The sequence below is a fragment of the Rhinoderma darwinii genome, chromosome 4 (assembly GCF_050947455.1).
Source record: "Rhinoderma darwinii isolate aRhiDar2 chromosome 4, aRhiDar2.hap1, whole genome shotgun sequence".
In the NCBI taxonomy this organism is placed as follows: domain Eukaryota; kingdom Metazoa; phylum Chordata; class Amphibia; order Anura; family Rhinodermatidae; genus Rhinoderma; species Rhinoderma darwinii.
The window spans coordinates 234,680,874-234,697,524 of NC_134690.1; the positions used below are offsets into that span (position 1 = coordinate 234,680,874).

Consider the following 16,651-nt stretch of genomic DNA (forward strand, 5'->3'; position numbering starts at 1 on the left):
GATGTGAAATAGAAAGATTCGTCTTTAAAGCAAATAAGCCTATTTGTTTTGCATTGTTTGTTTGCTTAAGTATTGCTAGCATAATCACATTATAAAATCTTTTTTTGTACGGCCCACACCCATTGTTGATTTATTTGTGTCATTAAAATACTTACAATATAATGTTGACAATTGCCTGTGTGGTCTTCTAAGTACTGAACTGCTCAGCTTTTAATGAGAACAGTTCCACTGTGAAACACAAATACAAAGCTGTAGTTTTTGATGGCAGGAAACTCCTTTATAACATCCCATTTTGTAATGAGAAACAGATGGGACAGGAAAAAAACATATAAGGGCACATGTATAAACGGGTCAGTCCTGTGAAGTGTCTGTGCTGCTCGAGAATAGACAGTAGGATATGTCAGTGCCAAATATGTAACGTTTAAGCTTTTTCTAATTTAGGACAGAGCCCTTATTGGATGTGACTTCCACATTTTAACGATAACAACTTTTTTTTTTTTCTTTAACTTATTGCACATGTATGACCAGTCGGGAAATCTGAAATTGAGGGTTTTTTGTTTTTTTTTTGTAAACATAACTCATCTGTTTTTAATATATGTATGTGCCCCAGAATTCCATTGGTTTTTGAATTTCACACGCTGTTATAAGCTAGAGTAATATAGATTAATCAATTGCCAAAATCGGTACTATAGTCAAGCCCAATAGTTCTCCTACCCAATGAGGCAGAGGGGACATTGGATTCTCTTATACACCACAGCCCCCAAGTGACCGCAACCACTAGACCAGTGGCTCTTAACCTGGGTTCGATCGAACCCCAGGGGTTCGGTGAGTCAGTCTCAGGGGTTCGGCGGAGGTCAAGACAGACACCCGACTCATATGATTCGTGATGACATGCCCCGCTTAGCCATCATTGGCTGCAGGTGATCACGCAACATCGCTTGGCCTAGTAGTCGAATTGTGACTGTCGTGATGGTACGTCGTGTGATTTCTTTCTTAATATTTTAATCCCTTCATACTAACTATGTCGAGCAAAAAAAGAAAGTGGTCGGACGAATATGTACAATATGGATTCACATGTATAATGGAACGTGATGGGAGTCAGCGTCCTAACTGCATGATTTGCAATGCTAGGTTGAGCAATTCTAGTCTAGCACCGGCAAAACTAAGAGAACACTTCCTTAAGCTGCATGGAGATGGACAATACAAGAACACAACGCTCGCTGAATTCAAGGTGAAGAGAGCCAGATTCTATGAAAAGGCTACTCTGCCTGTTCTCGGCTTTGTACCCATCAACAAACCGATCCTCCCAGCATCGTACGAAGTTGCTTACCTGATCGCAAAGCAGAGCAAACCACACACCATTGGTGAAACACTCATAAAACCAGCTGTGTTGAAGATGGCGAATATCATGCTGGGAAAAGCGGCTGAAGTTAAGCTATCCCAAATTCCTCTTTCAAATGACACCGTTAGCGACAGAATAGAGGACATGAGCAAAGACATCTTGGCTCAAGTAGTTGCAGATCTGATTTCAAGCCCGGCAAAATTCAGCTTTCAACTCGACGAGACCACAGACGTTTCCAATCTAAGCCAGCTTGCTGTATTTGTGCGCTATGTGAAAGACGACGTGATAAAGGAAGATTTTTTATTTTGTAAACCTCTTACGACAACAACTAAGGCAGCCGATGTGAAGAAACTTGTGGATGACTTCTTCAAAGACAACAATCTTTCGTGGGATATGGTTTCTGCAGTTTGTTCGGACGGAGCTCCAGTCATGCTGGGAAGAAAGTCTGGTTTTGGTGCGCTAGTGAAAGCCGATGCACCACACATCATTGTTACGCATTGTATTCTGCACAGGCAACAAAAACCTTGCCTCCAAAACTGGCCGAAGTATTAGAAATTGTAGTGGAATGCGTGAACTATGTGCGAAATAGTGCTCTGAGGCACCGCATCTTCAGTGAGCTGTGTAAAGAAATGGGCTCTGAATTCGAGGTACTTCTGTACCATTCTAACGTTCGGTGGTTATCCCGGGGACTGGTGCTGAATCGTGTTTTTGCCGTGCGTGTGGAATTAGCCCTGTTTTTGCAAGAGCACCAACATCGTCATGCAGATTTCTTAAAAAATTCTGAGTTCATTCTCATTTTAGCGTACATGGCTGATATCTTCGCAGCTCTCAATCATCTCAATCAACAGATGCAGGGCGGTGGAGTCGAAGCGGAAGAAAACCTGAAGGCTTTTCAAAAAAAGCTATCGTTATGGAAACGACGAACAGAGAACGTTAACTTCGCAAACTTTCCCCTGCTGGACGACTGTGTAAGTAAGATCGAAGATGTATCTGGAATCGGAGACATTTCTGTACCCGCGGAACTGAAGCAAGCAATTGCCACGCACTTAGATGAGCTTGCAAAGTCTCTCGACGGATACTTCCCTACAAGAGAGTCATATCCAGCATGGGTGAGACAGCCGTTCACGTTTAGTGTTGAGACAACAGATGTCAATGATAAATACCTCGATGAAATCATTGAAATTCAGCAGAGCCAGGTTCAACAGCAACTCTTCAGAACAACAACGCTCTCAACGTTTTGGTGTCAACAAATGGTAACGTACCCTGTTATTGCTAAGAAAGCTCTGGAGATTTTCATACCGTTTGTTACAACATATCTTTGCGAGCAATCCTTTTCGAGGATGCTGGACATAAAAACGAAGAAAAGGAACAGACTTTGTTGCGAAAATGACATGAGAGTGGCACTTGCCAAGGTGAAGCCGCGCATTTCTGAACTGGTCTCTGAAAGGCAACAGCAGAAGTCACACTGATTTCCAGTAAATATTCATTATTATGTTTTTGTTTTTGTGTGAAAATCATGTTTTAATGGTTTTGTTCTTTGAACACTGATGTTGATGCACGGTTCATTTTGTGCACCAGTAAAATATATACCTATGTTTTGAATTTTATTTTTCCAATTAAGAAGGGTTCGGTGAATGCGCATATGAAACTGGTGGGGGTCAGTACCTCCAACAAGGTTAAGAACCACTGCACTAGACCTTCTATAAGTGTGCCTCTGTCTATCATAGTAAATCTCAGAATAAGCTACTACCTAGTGACATTATTTGTTATAATATTACTTCATGTAAAATATAATATAAAGTATTTGATGATAATTTTACTTGGGAAATAGATGCTGTGTCTACAATTATAAGGCATAAACAAAAAGCACCAAGAAAAGTACAAAATCTTTCTGCTTTTGAAATGAAAGTAATAATATAATGGAATCCTTCTCTGTTGAGGAACAGAGTTACTATATTGCTTATTAATATACTAGAACCATGAATTGTCACTGATACAGTTGAACACAAAGCCAAAACGGCATAATGAGCCTTGGTATTATTACAATTAATACTATTTAATATATTCACACAGTTTAACCCCTTCCTCCTGCTTGCACTCTGGGCCCTAATGAGCAAGACATTTTTTACGTTTTTCCATCGTCACATTCGAAGAGCTATAACTTTTTTATTTTTGTTTCGACATAGCTGTATAAGGTCTTTGTACTTTTTAATAGCACCATGTTGGGGTACATATAATTTATTCATTAACTTTTATTAACTTTTTTTGGGGGGGGATAGAAGAAAACCTGAAATTTTGCCACTCTTTCTTTGCACCCTAAATCTACGTCGTTTACCGTGTGGTATAAATAACACAATAACTTTATTCAATGGGTTGTTACGATATACGCTACCTCTGGCAGCTGAGAGCAGGGAGATTTGACAGCTCTGTTTAATTTATTCTGATGCAGCGCCGTAGAAAGGCTATTGCATCAGAATAAAGCCACTAATGACTGCCGTGAAAAGGCTTATCGGCGGTCATTAAGGGGTTAAATAATACAGAAAACAGAACTTATTTTGTTATAGTGACAAAACAGTGATCGTATAGGGCTTTCTCAATAAATATTGAAGTGTATCTTGAATTATAACTTTTCTAATCATATTATATAGAACTGTAGATCATTTTAATTTTTGCAATATGCTTCATTACTTTATTTTGGGATACTGCCCAGGTAGTCATCCTTTTGCCACCGTTTGTTACAACATATCTTTGCGAGCAATCCTTTTCGAGGATGCTGGACATAAAAACGAAGAAAAGGAACAGACTTTGTTGCGAAAATGACATGAGAGTGGCACTTGCCAAGGTGAAGCCGCGCATTTCTGAACTGGTCTCTGAAAGGCAACAGCAGAAGTCACACTGATTTCCAGTAAATATTCATTATTATGTTTTTGTTTTTGTGTGAAAATCATGTTTTAATGGTTTTGTTCTTTGAACACTGATGTTGATGCACGGTTCATTTTGTGCACCAGTAAAATATATACCTATGTTTTGAATTTTATTTTTCCAATTAAGAAGGGTTCGGTGAATGCGCATATGAAACTGGTGGGGGTCAGTACCTCCAACAAGGTTAAGAACCACTGCACTAGACCTTCTATAAGTGTGCCTCTGTCTATCATAGTAAATCTCAGAATAAGCTACTACCTAGTGACATTATTTGTTATAATATTACTTCATGTAAAATATAATATAAAGTATTTGATGATAATTTTACTTGGGAAATAGATGCTGTGTCTACAATTATAAGGCATAAACAAAAAGCACCAAGAAAAGTACAAAATCTTTCTGCTTTTGAAATGAAAGTAATAATATAATGGAATCCTTCTCTGTTGAGGAACAGAGTTACTATATTGCTTATTAATATACTAGAACCATGAATTGTCACTGATACAGTTGAACACAAAGCCAAAACGGCATAATGAGCCTTGGTATTATTACAATTAATACTATTTAATATATTCACACAGTTTAACCCCTTCCCCCTGCTTGCACTCTGGGCCCTAATGAGCAAGACATTTTTTACGTTTTTCCATCGTCACATTCGAAGAGCTATAACTTTTTTATTTTTGTTTCGACATAGCTGTATAAGGTCTTTGTACTTTTTAATAGCACCATGTTGGGGTACATATAATTTATTCATTAACTTTTATTAACTTTTTTTGGGGGGGGATAGAAGAAAACCTGAAATTTTGCCACTCTTTCTTTGCACCCTAAATCTACGTCGTTTACCGTGTGGTATAAATAACACAATAACTTTATTCAATGGGTTGTTACGATATACGCTACCTCTGGCAGCTGAGAGCAGGGAGATTTGACAGCTCTGTTTAATTTATTCTGATGCAGCGCCGTAGAAAGGCTATTGCATCAGAATAAAGCCACTAATGACTGCCGTGAAAAGGCTTATCGGCGGTCATTAAGGGGTTAAATAATACAGAAAACAGAACTTATTTTGTTATAGTGACAAAACAGTGATCGTATAGGGCTTTCTCAATAAATATTGAAGTGTATCTTGAATTATAACTTTTCTAATCATATCATATAGAACTGTAGATCATTTTAATTTTTGCAATATGCTTCATTACTTTATTTTGGGATACTGCCCAGGTAGTCATCCTTTTGCCACCATATAAATGATTGTTTTCCCCAAGTCAAATGTGTAAAAGTTAGTTATTATCTAGTGAATTCATAAATCATGCTGTATAATGGTTCTAAGGGTGCTCATAGGCTCAGGAGAGACTACCTATCCACACATGCACACTACACATGCACAATGATGAGAATCCAAGGAGCAAGAGATTGGCACCTTCCCAAGGACGTCATAATATTTGATGGTAGGTATGAGCAATGAGTTCTAGGGGGCATGTAAGGGTGCCTGTTATAAGACCCCTAGTAGAGTCGTAAACAGTCTTTCCTTCATTCAGGTCAAAGATTAGTTTCTCTGCCCTAGCCCTGTTTTTAAAATACATGGCCAAAGCAAAGTGGCTTGTGTGGCCCTAGCACCCGGGATGCATGCCCTGGCCAGTCTCACCAGCTACAGCTCTGCCACTGCTAAGGGCCACACTGATGGAGGCAGTGTTTACAGGAGCAGCTCATGGAAAACCAACCCATGTAGCGGAAATATGTTGTACTTAAAAAAGAGAGCACAGGGACAACTACTGTAATTTGAACCTGTAGTTCAGTTTTCTGATTTTGCTTTACTGTATGTATAACATAATAATAAAAGTCATACTATAAAACATTGGTTAGACTTTCTAGGTAACTGTTGCACAGCTATTTTAAAAAATAAAAATATCTTGCAACTGAAAATGAGACACACTGGCAGTCAATGGCAAGTCCACTGAACCAGTAATACCCTCACAAATCTCTTACAAATTTACATCATACCTACCTGATAGAGAGGAAGAGAACACATCACAAAATATCATGCAGTATTTGTTTTATGAACGAGATTTCTAATGCTTATAATGAGGAAAGAGAAGCAGTCTGGCACAAAGCCGCTTCTTGATATAGTAACATGTAACAATCTTTGGCGCCTATGACACTGAATGTATCTTGTGACATCAATATGAAGCATGTAAACCTTGAGGTCATCTGAGCTGATGAATCTTGGCATTTGTGAATCTGTTACCTTTTGTGGCCTTGTCTTTTTAAACAAAGAGATAGAAAATATTGAAAGAATTTACCCACATTTTCTATAGACTGTGATCTCTATTACTAGATATGAAAAAGAGCTGAATTAAACATTCATTTTCCATGTCATGTTATGATTGTAGTGGTTTTCTGAAGTTCTAATGCATTTTGGAAAACCTCATATGTAATGTGCCAATGGTCGCGTTATACTCGCCGGCAGCTGCGACCGTAGGACACTGAGAGCTTGCCGGCAGCTGCACTGTTCTTCTGTTTCCCCTAGCATGCGCACGCGCGTTCGTCTCCGGCCTTAAAGAGCCAGCGTGCGCACATATAAAATGTTTCCTACCCAATCCCAACACACCCTGGACTATAAAAAGGACTCTGCCCTCTTCCTCCTTGTCCGAGCGTTGTTGTGTCTGCCCATGTTCGTTATTGCAAATGGTCCCTTAGTTGCATCCTGTATCCTGTGTCACCGTATCCTGCATCCAGTAATTGTGTTTGTTCCAGTGTGAAGTCTAGTGTCGGAGTCGAATATCATCTGTGCCAAGTGTAATTTTTGCCAAGTGTCATCTGTGCCAAGTGTCTGCCACGCCACGTGTCTGCTACGCCAAGTATCTGCCACCTCTTGTCCTAAAGACTATTACTGACTGTTGTTTGGCCAGCTGCTACTCCGCTATGGCGGAGTAGCCTAGTGGGTCCACATACCCCATAGCCGTGACAGTATGCTCAGGCCATGGATCCAGCTAGTCAACCCAAAACAGCGGTCCAGATGATGCAAGCGGACATGCGTGATCTCTGGGCATGCCAGGATCAGCTCCTACAGGCTGTAAACTCCATAATGGCAAGTTTGGTCCTCCTTCTGTACCTCCTCTGGCTGCTCCAACATATATAGTTACATAGTTACATAGTTAGTACGGCTGAAAAAAGACACATGTCCATCAAGTTCAACCAAGGGAAGGGAAAAGGGAAGGAAAAATTTCTACACATAGGAGCTAATATTTTTTTGTTCTAGGAAATTATCTAACCCTTTTTTAAAGCCATCTACTGTCCCTGCTGTGACCAGCTCCTGCGGTAGGCTATTCCATAGATTCACAGTTCTCACTGTAAAGAAGCCTTGTCGCCTCTGCAGCTTGAACCTTTTTTTCTCCAGACGGAGGGAGTGCCCCCTTGTTTTTTGAGGGGGTTTTACAAGGAACAGGATTTCACCATATTTTTTGTATGTGCCATTAATATATTTATATAAGTTAATCATGTCCCCCCTTAGTCGTCTTTTTTCAAGGCTAAATAGGTTTAATTCTTTCAATCTTTCCTCATAACTTAAATTCTCCATGCCCCTAATTAGCTTTGTTGCTCTTCTTTGTATTTTTTCCAACTCCAGGGCATCCTTTCTATGAACTGGAGCCCAGAACTGAACTGCATATTCTAGATGAGGCCTCACTAATGCTTTGTAAAGTGGTAATATTACATCCCTGTCCCGCGGGTCCATGCCTCTGCTTGAGTCAAACATCTGCTATTCATCCTGCCTGTCATGGGTCTACAATTTCGTTGCCTCTACCTCCTCGCTATGGCGGAAATCCTAAGACCTGTAGAGGCTTCATCAACCAGTGTACGATCCACTTCAAGTTACGAGCCTATTGAGGCCAGGGTTGCTTTTATTATTTCTCTCCTTGCTGGCAAAGCCCTGGCATGGGCGAACCCCATCTTGGAATGAGAGGGTCCAGAATTCTCTGATTTGCCACTGTTTCTTCAGACATTCCGTACAGTGTTCGAGGACCCGGGTCGAACATCCTCTGCAGCTGCCTCACTGGTGACCCTCAATCAAGGAGAGTCAACTGTAGGGGAGTACGCCATCTCCTTCCGCATGCTGGCAGCGGAGCTGGCTTGGAATAATGAGGCCTTAGTGGCAACTTTCTGGCGGGGCCTTGCCTCTCATATTAAGGATGAACTGGCAGCTCGAAAGCTTCCTGCTACCTTGGATGCCCTAATACTTATGGCAACCCGGATCCATATGAGGATCCAAGAGCACATTCTGGAAGTTCATCGGGAGAAAGAGTCTTGTCGACTGGCACCAAAATTTCAAAGGCCTCTACTACCCTGTTCTGCTGCGCCTCCGGAGGATCCTATGCAGGTAAATGGACTCCGACTGTCTGACTAGGAACAGCAACACAGCCAATCGACTGGGTTATGTCTGTACTGTGGCCACAAGGGACATTTTGTGCACCAATGCTCTCAAAAGCCGGGAGACTCCAGCACCTAGGCTTGATTGGAGAGGCAATCCTAGGTGAATCTCCCTCAACCACTAAATTTTCTCAAAGACATTCTATTCCCGTGTCTATCATCACCGGTGAAGGATTGCACTCTGTACTTGCTTACTTGGACTCTGGAGTAGCTGCAAACTTCATCCAGCTGGACTTAGTAGACCGTCTCCACTTGGCCACTGTTCCTCTGGAGAAACCTCTGGCGGTTGCTTCTGTTGATGGACAACCTCTGCCGGACCCTATCCTGTCTATCACCAAACAGCTGAGACCACAGATAGGAGGCATTCATTCTGAATCTATAACTTTCTATGTCCTATCAAAACCTATAAACCCCCTCCTGCTGGGATTGCCATGGCTTCGCCATCACGCTCCAGTCCTTGATTGGAATTACGGAGAGGTCCTCCAATGGGGACCCAGATGTCTTCACCGCTGCCTGCCTCAGGATTGACCTGTTATTTCTTCTCTGCCTCCACAATATGCTAGTTACGCAGATGTTTTCAGCAAAAATGCCCTTTGGCCTGCGTAGTGCTCCAGTGGTGTTCCAAGAATTCATAAACGATATCTTCCGTGATCTTCATGTACATGTATGTCTGTATTGTGGTATCGGGTTGACATCCTGATCTACTCAACTGATCTGACGACGCATCGGAAGCATGTACGCCAAGTCTTGTTGCATTTAAGGAGGAATAGCCTATACGCGAAACTCGAGAAGTGCGTATTTGAAAGAAAGTTCTTGCCTTTCATGGGTTATATTATTTCTGATCGTGGTTTTCAAATTGATCCGGGAAAGGTGAAGTCCGTCTTGGAGTGGCCACGCCTTGTAGGCATCAAAGCTATACAGAGATTTCTTGGGTTCGCAAATTTTTATCAACAGTTCATTCCAAATTTCTCGTACCTTGCTGCTCCCATTTCAGCTCTTACCAAGAAGGGAATGAACTCTATAGACTGAACCTTTGAGGCAGAGTCGGTATTCTCCAACCTCAAGAGCACCTTCACTATGTTCTTCATCATCCTTAAAGGTTGATGCCTCGTCCATCGGTGCAGGTGCACTCTTGCTTCAGAGGAATTCCAAGGGGAAAGCAGTATCTTGTGGATTCTTCTCCTCGTATATAGTGCCACCCCTCTCCCCCTGTATATTGTCACATAGACCCCCCCAAAAAAATTCTACTTACCTTGCCCCGTTCCCGCGACGGACGGAGCGCTGCATAGACTCCCGGCGGGATGCTTGCGCAGACCAGTGTGATGCAGTGACATCATCACGCCGGCCTTCACAGGGAGTCTTCCCAGTGTCTTATAGGCTGCAGGCCTAATGTGGCCTGCAGCCTATAGTATTCAATTTTATTTGGGTACTGAGGACGCAGGTACAATTTAATGTGGCTGTTGCTAGCTGCGGGGCCCCTTCCCATACTAGCGACACCACCAGGCATGAGGGGGCCCGTGCTGCTCGGCCCATAAATGTGATATGCCGGGTGCCACGGGCCTCCTCATGCATCAGGCATGGGGGCCCAGAGAGGATGGGGATGGTATAAGATTTTTTTTTTCTAGGTTGCGATTTTTGCTGTGGAATCGCAGCTTTTCGCCCACAAAAATCGCAACACAGCGTTTAAGCTAATACAATTGACATGCTGCGGATTATACAAAATGCAGGTCAATTTCTGAGCGTTCATCGGTGCTGAGATTTGTTCAAATTCCACTTTGCTGCTACTGTATTATGCTGCGGATTTTGAGCAACGAAATCCATTGCCGAAAATCTGCAGTATGTTTTACCCTAAGAAATATGGCTGATACCCAAGTGCATATATATTGCTTTTTTCAATATATTACATTGTAATGTTATTCTCTGCAATAACACAGATTGTCAAGAAGCACAAATGATACAAATTTAAATATGAACATCATATTGCATTTTGTTTACATTAGGCAGCAAATATATTGCTATGTATAAGACCATAACTATTATGTTGTTAGGAACAAATAGATAACCTGACTGAAATTATTTGCATATGTTGCACGTAGATTACTACTTATGTTGTAATCCTATTATCCTCTAGGCTTAAATAGATTTTCTCAATTGCAAATGTAGAGCTTTGTAAAATATACACCATTTTTTTTATAAGCATATTCAGAAAAAAAAGCTTTTGTTGCCAGTGGGTCTCATTTTAACTGGCAGAATCAACAATATGGATGACATATTGATTATGAAATCTGTGTTTTTTCACATAATCCACTGTGGGACATTTTCAAGCACACACACAATCACACAAAATCACAAATTCAGCTATAGTCCCAGTTTTGCTCATCATAATTACAATATTCCACAGTTTTAATCTATGTAAAATATTAAATACCTATTCAGATACCTTGCTTTACCTGTCTTGTACTAATATTTTAATAGGTGATCATTCATTCTAAAAGTTTCCTGGTACCAGTGCACAGTGCATTAAGGGAGTGTAGATGTCAGGCTTTGCTCACACTACTTTCTCTAATTTCCGTTGCCTTTTGATCGTCGGCATAGCATAGCATGCTGCATTCTATTATCCATTAAAAAATGTTAATAAAAAATTAAAGTTGAAAAAAGAAAAGTTGATGGAAACCATAAAAGTTAATGGTGAAGGATGGCGGATCATAACAGATCATCATGGATCATAACCGATCTGTTACTACAGTCATGGATGCAAGCAACATAAGCCATGACACTAGTGTGAATATATCTACAGCTAGAGCTAAACTATTGTCACAAGAATGCCTGCAGAATCGAAAGGGTAGGATAATTTAAAATGTAACTTTTAATAGTTATTGCTGGATAAAAAATGATCTTACATTAGTCATTCACCATTTACACAAGCGGTGCATGTAAATAACAGGTCACACACAGCAATTTATAGTCTGGGACCAGGGTCTGTGAGGTTACTAGGTGTAGGTCGCAATACAGTGGCTTCAATAGCTTAAGTGCTTGTGAAGGGTACAAGCGGCTGTTTTTCCCTATTCACTATTTTCTAGTAACTTGCTCGTAACAGCGGTCGTCAAGCCCTCACTGAGGGTGCTGAGATATGGCAAAACATGTCCGGGGGCTTTGTCAGATGTGATTTTAAATACTGTTCCCACCGTTCTGATAGAGGGTGAAACCCCCAGTGATGGTGTGTACCGCAGACATGCAACCACAGTGCCAATTTCCCTTATATAACAAATGTAACAAATGTAACGTTGAGGACGATGGAATTTATTATTTACGAAACCCAGAGATTTATAAATAATATAGGACAGTTAGAGACTTTAATTTGTTTTATGGTGTAGATTAATTTTGAGTTTTAAAGGCAAAAAATAAAAGTTATATCTTACAATTTCTAAAGAGAGGTGCAAAATAGGCACCCTTTTTGCCCAAGGGCAATTTGTAAATACTCTCGTAAAGTTGTATATAGAAAAAAAATTATATTCTACTTACATTATTCCTTTATGACAGGGACACCTAAGGTTATTTAGTTTTTATCACTGACATACAATAATAGGCTGGGTTAATGTATGGGTAATAGTAAGTTTGAAACTACTCTGCAATTGCTCAAGAAAAGGAAGCAAACGTACTTGTTTAGACATTTCTTTGTGATATACCGTAGCAAAATATGTAAAGTCAATGTGGAGAAAAAACACCCAAAAAAAAGCATGCTGCATCTGCCCACTGTATTTTTGTTACAAATAAAAAGGTAACAGTAAAATATAGCAGTAATTAATGTGAACCTAGCCTTAGCGCTTGGACCTGATCACCTCTACTATTATCCTTGCTGGTTTCTTAGAAATGATATCGTGCATGCATCCCATGCCTGACTACACTCCTGAAAGCAATTATTATTTCTTTTATTCTGCTGTTCTGCGGCAACTTTCTAGGTGTCTCCTCATTACTGATTTCTTCTAATGATACAATAAACACATTGTTGTATGGCACAGGAAAATTTTTGTTTATGTCGCTCAAACTAACTATACTTTGGGCCTGTTCACGAAATATGAGCATCCTTAGGGTATGTTCACACGCAGTGGTTTCAGACGTATTTCGGGCCGTTTACGCCTCGAATTACGCCTGAAAAAACGGCACCGTTACGCCTCCAAACATCTGCCTATTGCTTGCAATGGGATTTACGGTGTTCTGTTCCCACGAGGCTTAATTTTACGCGTCGCTGTCAAAATACGTCGCGTAAAAAGACGCCCGTGAAAAAGAAGTGCATGTCACTTCTTGGGTCGTTTTTGGAGGCGTTTTTCATTGACTCCATTGAAAAACAGCTCCAATAACGGCCGTAAAATACGCAGCGAAAAACGCGAGTTGCTACAAAAACGTCTGAAAATCAGGAGCTGTTTTCGCTTGAAAAAAGCTCCGTATTTTCAGACGTTTATTGCTAAGCGTACCCTTAAGGCTATATTCACACACAGTGTTTTCAGGCATATTTCAGGGCATAAACGCCTCGAAAAACACCTTAAAAAACACTAGTGAAACGCCAATAAACAGCTTTGCACTATAATCAATGGGAAAAAATGTGTTTTGTTCAGATGGGGAATTTTTTTTGCGCCGCTGTTTTAAAAAACGGTGTGTAAAAAGATGCCACATTAAAAGGAAGGAGCATGTCACTTCTTGAGCCGTTTTTGGAGCTGTTTTTCATAGGGTCAACTGAAAAACAGCTCCAAAGACATCTAAAAAAATAAAGCCTAAAAAAATGTTTTATGCTTCAAAAACGGCTGAAAATCAGAGGCTGTATTTCCTTGAAAACATCCATGTAATTTTCAGACGTTTTGTAATTGTGCGTGTGAACATACCCTTAGAGGCCTTGTTTATAACTTGGACATATATAAAAAAGCTAATTCTGTGCACAGTAGATACTCCTTGACACCTAAAATATGGTTCCCAGTATACAAATAGGTAATATACCTGAAAACTTAAACGTTTTAGTGAATAAAGATATTAGCGTAAACAACAAATTACTGAGATAATGAATCTGAAAAGACCTGGCAATGTATAGTTATTTAAATATGATTTCACTTAGACAGTAAAATGAAAATATGCCATCATGAAATTGTGTACTAGTTCACAGACCAGATCTAAAGGGGTAAACATTTAATGATATAAATAAAATGTCACATTTATTAATATGTCAACCATAAAAAATATATATGTATGTATACCTCTACAAGGTGATGCTTTTCAAACCCATATAAAGAAAGAATGTATTTCCATAATGGAAGGATTACTGTAGCCCCCTCATGTACCAGTAAAGTAAAAAAAAAAGCTCCACATACGCATTTATGGTCACGTGTCCATGTTTGGTCATCCCTATATCAGAGACAGATCAGCCATAAGAACTCTTTCACATCCCCATTTAAAAGTAGATATCCCATCAATGATTTTAAGTCTCAATTGAGAGACATTATGGCGACACTTCACAAAGTGTTACAAGACCGGCAAATCTGATGTTTTTTGCGAATGTTGTATTTATGTTGATTGATTCTATTCCTACACTCCTGAGTAGTATATCTTGCATATATAAGTTCACAAGGGCACTCTAACAAATAGGCAACGTACTCAGGCCTACAGGTAAAATGTTGTTTGAATTTATACCGTTAACCTGTAAAGGATACACAAAAGAATTGCCCCTCTGTATGTTGTTGCAGTTACTACACCGAAAGCATGGGAAGTATCCCAGACTATCTTATTTTTAGATGTTTAGGACTCTGTCCTCAGTAAGTGGTCCCTCAAATTGTTATTCCTAAGATACAAGATCAGGGGTGGAACCTTGAACTCGTGTTTTTTGGGGTATCTCTGTCCCAAAGTGGAGCTGATAGTTCTCAAAATGTTTGCTTTTTGATAACTCAAATGTCTATATGTAGACACAAAAGGTATTCTTGTCACACCCTATATTCCTATCCTGCAATATGTCATTGCAAAATAGTGTCTGGACCTGATCTTTGTGTCTGGTCACTACATTTTTTTGGACACCCACGTTTGATGAAGCATCCACCCATATCTACTTGTCTATGTTCCCATTAGGCATTGTCTCTCACAATCCATCTTACCCTCAACATCTGGCTAAAGGGAATGACTTTAGGGTGTTCACTATCATTTCTCAATATATTGTTTTTTTCCTCTTGATTTTATATATATATATGTCTGTCATCAACAAGTCATCTTTGACATATACCATTGTGTCAATTCCAATTGTGGAATTTAATGCTCTCCCTTGGATAAACTAACATAAATTGTAACTCATTGTATATCATGTTCAGAGAATGTAACCACCCCTTTAAGGATTCCCTAGTACTGGTCCATAACAGAAAAATCTTCATCATTGTATCTCATCCAGCCTCTCACATATTGGATGAGGCTGGATGAGTATACAAAGTCACATTCAAATGCATCTATGTATATATTACCATATTTAGGGGCTACATTGGATCCCATTGTGATACCCCTCCATTGCATATAGAATTTGTTCTTGAATGTAAGGTAATTATAACCCAATACTTGTTCCAATAGAGTCAGTAAGAACTATTTATGATCTTCAGTCAACCTGTAAATATTGAGCCTATTCCTGATGCTATTGGTTATCATGCACTTATGTATTTTGGGTAAAATATACAATAAGGGTGTCACTGAGTTTATTTCAATCAGATACTCATATAAATTACTGACAATCAGATATTTTGCATATGTATTATCAACTGTGAATCTAGTTTGTTTCATAATATTAAAGTTTGGGTCTTTCAACCTCAAATTTATGTGTATCGCTAATAACTGTGGCTCCTCCTTTATTAGCCGGTTTCACAGTAAAAGCATGGTTATTACACAGCATATAAGGGCATCAATTTCCTCTTTGGCTAAATTAAGTTTGTAGCCATTTTCAGGTGTACTTCTTTTGAAACCTGGCAATATTTAGTTTACAAGAGAAATATAGGCTTCAACAGCATTGTTGGTGGCAGTAGGTTGAAAGTTACTTCTCATATATAGCCTATAATCCTGTAAATTCAACTGGTTCTAACCATAGCTCCCTTTGTAACCCAATCAATCTCAGTAGAAAAATTACTTTCAATCTAATTTCTCCTAAATAAGGCATGTAAATCCATTTTACATTTAAACCAGTCAAATCTAGACCCTGGACAAAATGACAATGAACAGATTAATTTCAGTTTCTGATAGAGCAATGGATGAGATATTTACCACTAAATGTCCCTATTGAGGCTCAGTTCTTTCCTTGGCTCTCCCAATGGTGGTTTCATGGAGTGTGTTAATCTGATGTTTTTTCCAACTGTGGTGTTTCCTTCCTCTTCTTCTTCTACGTCTGTGGGTTTCCTGGGTGGAGGTCTTTGACCTAAAAAATAACTGCTAGTCGGTTCATCTGAGGATCCTGTTTCAGTGAACTTAGAAGTTGGAATTCCATTCCTCCTTTTCTGTGTGCCTCTCCTCAGACGCGCTATGTGGAGATTGTTAACTGTACTGGTAAATTTCCTTCGTAATTATCATGGCTGATCGAATACCCACAAAATGTATATATCAGCAGTTGCTGTTCAACGAATCAAGGTTGGCAGTACATGATATATGTGCACCCTGGATGTATATGGTAACGTTCATGTGTTTAGACTAATATGAACTAATGGCACAGTTGACATCCTATAAAGCAACCAGTCTCCTGTATGCCAATGTTGCAAGTAACCTTGTCTTATGGCAGGTCTGTCTCTGATATAGGGATGACCAGACATGGACTATAAATGCACATGTGGAGCTTTTTTTTACTGTACCGGGACATGAGGGGTACCGTAATGCTGTCATTATGGAAATATATTCTTTATTTACAAGGGTTTGGATAGCATCACCTTATAGAGGTATACATACATATATGTTTTTTAGTGTTGA

At 39.7% G+C, this 16,651-nt stretch overlaps 1 protein-coding gene across 1 annotated transcript; it reads left to right on the forward strand.

Annotated features, from left to right (window-relative positions):
* Positions 1-1,021: 1,021 nt before the first annotated feature.
* Positions 1,022-15,133, forward strand: LOC142760498 (protein FAM200C-like). Its single transcript, XM_075863696.1, has 3 exons — positions 1,022-1,747; positions 1,855-2,789; positions 15,028-15,133. The coding sequence occupies exons 1-3, from the start codon at positions 1,022-1,024 to the stop codon at positions 15,131-15,133; spliced, it is 1,767 nt and encodes a 588-aa protein (XP_075719811.1).
* Positions 15,134-16,651: the final 1,518 nt, after the last annotated feature.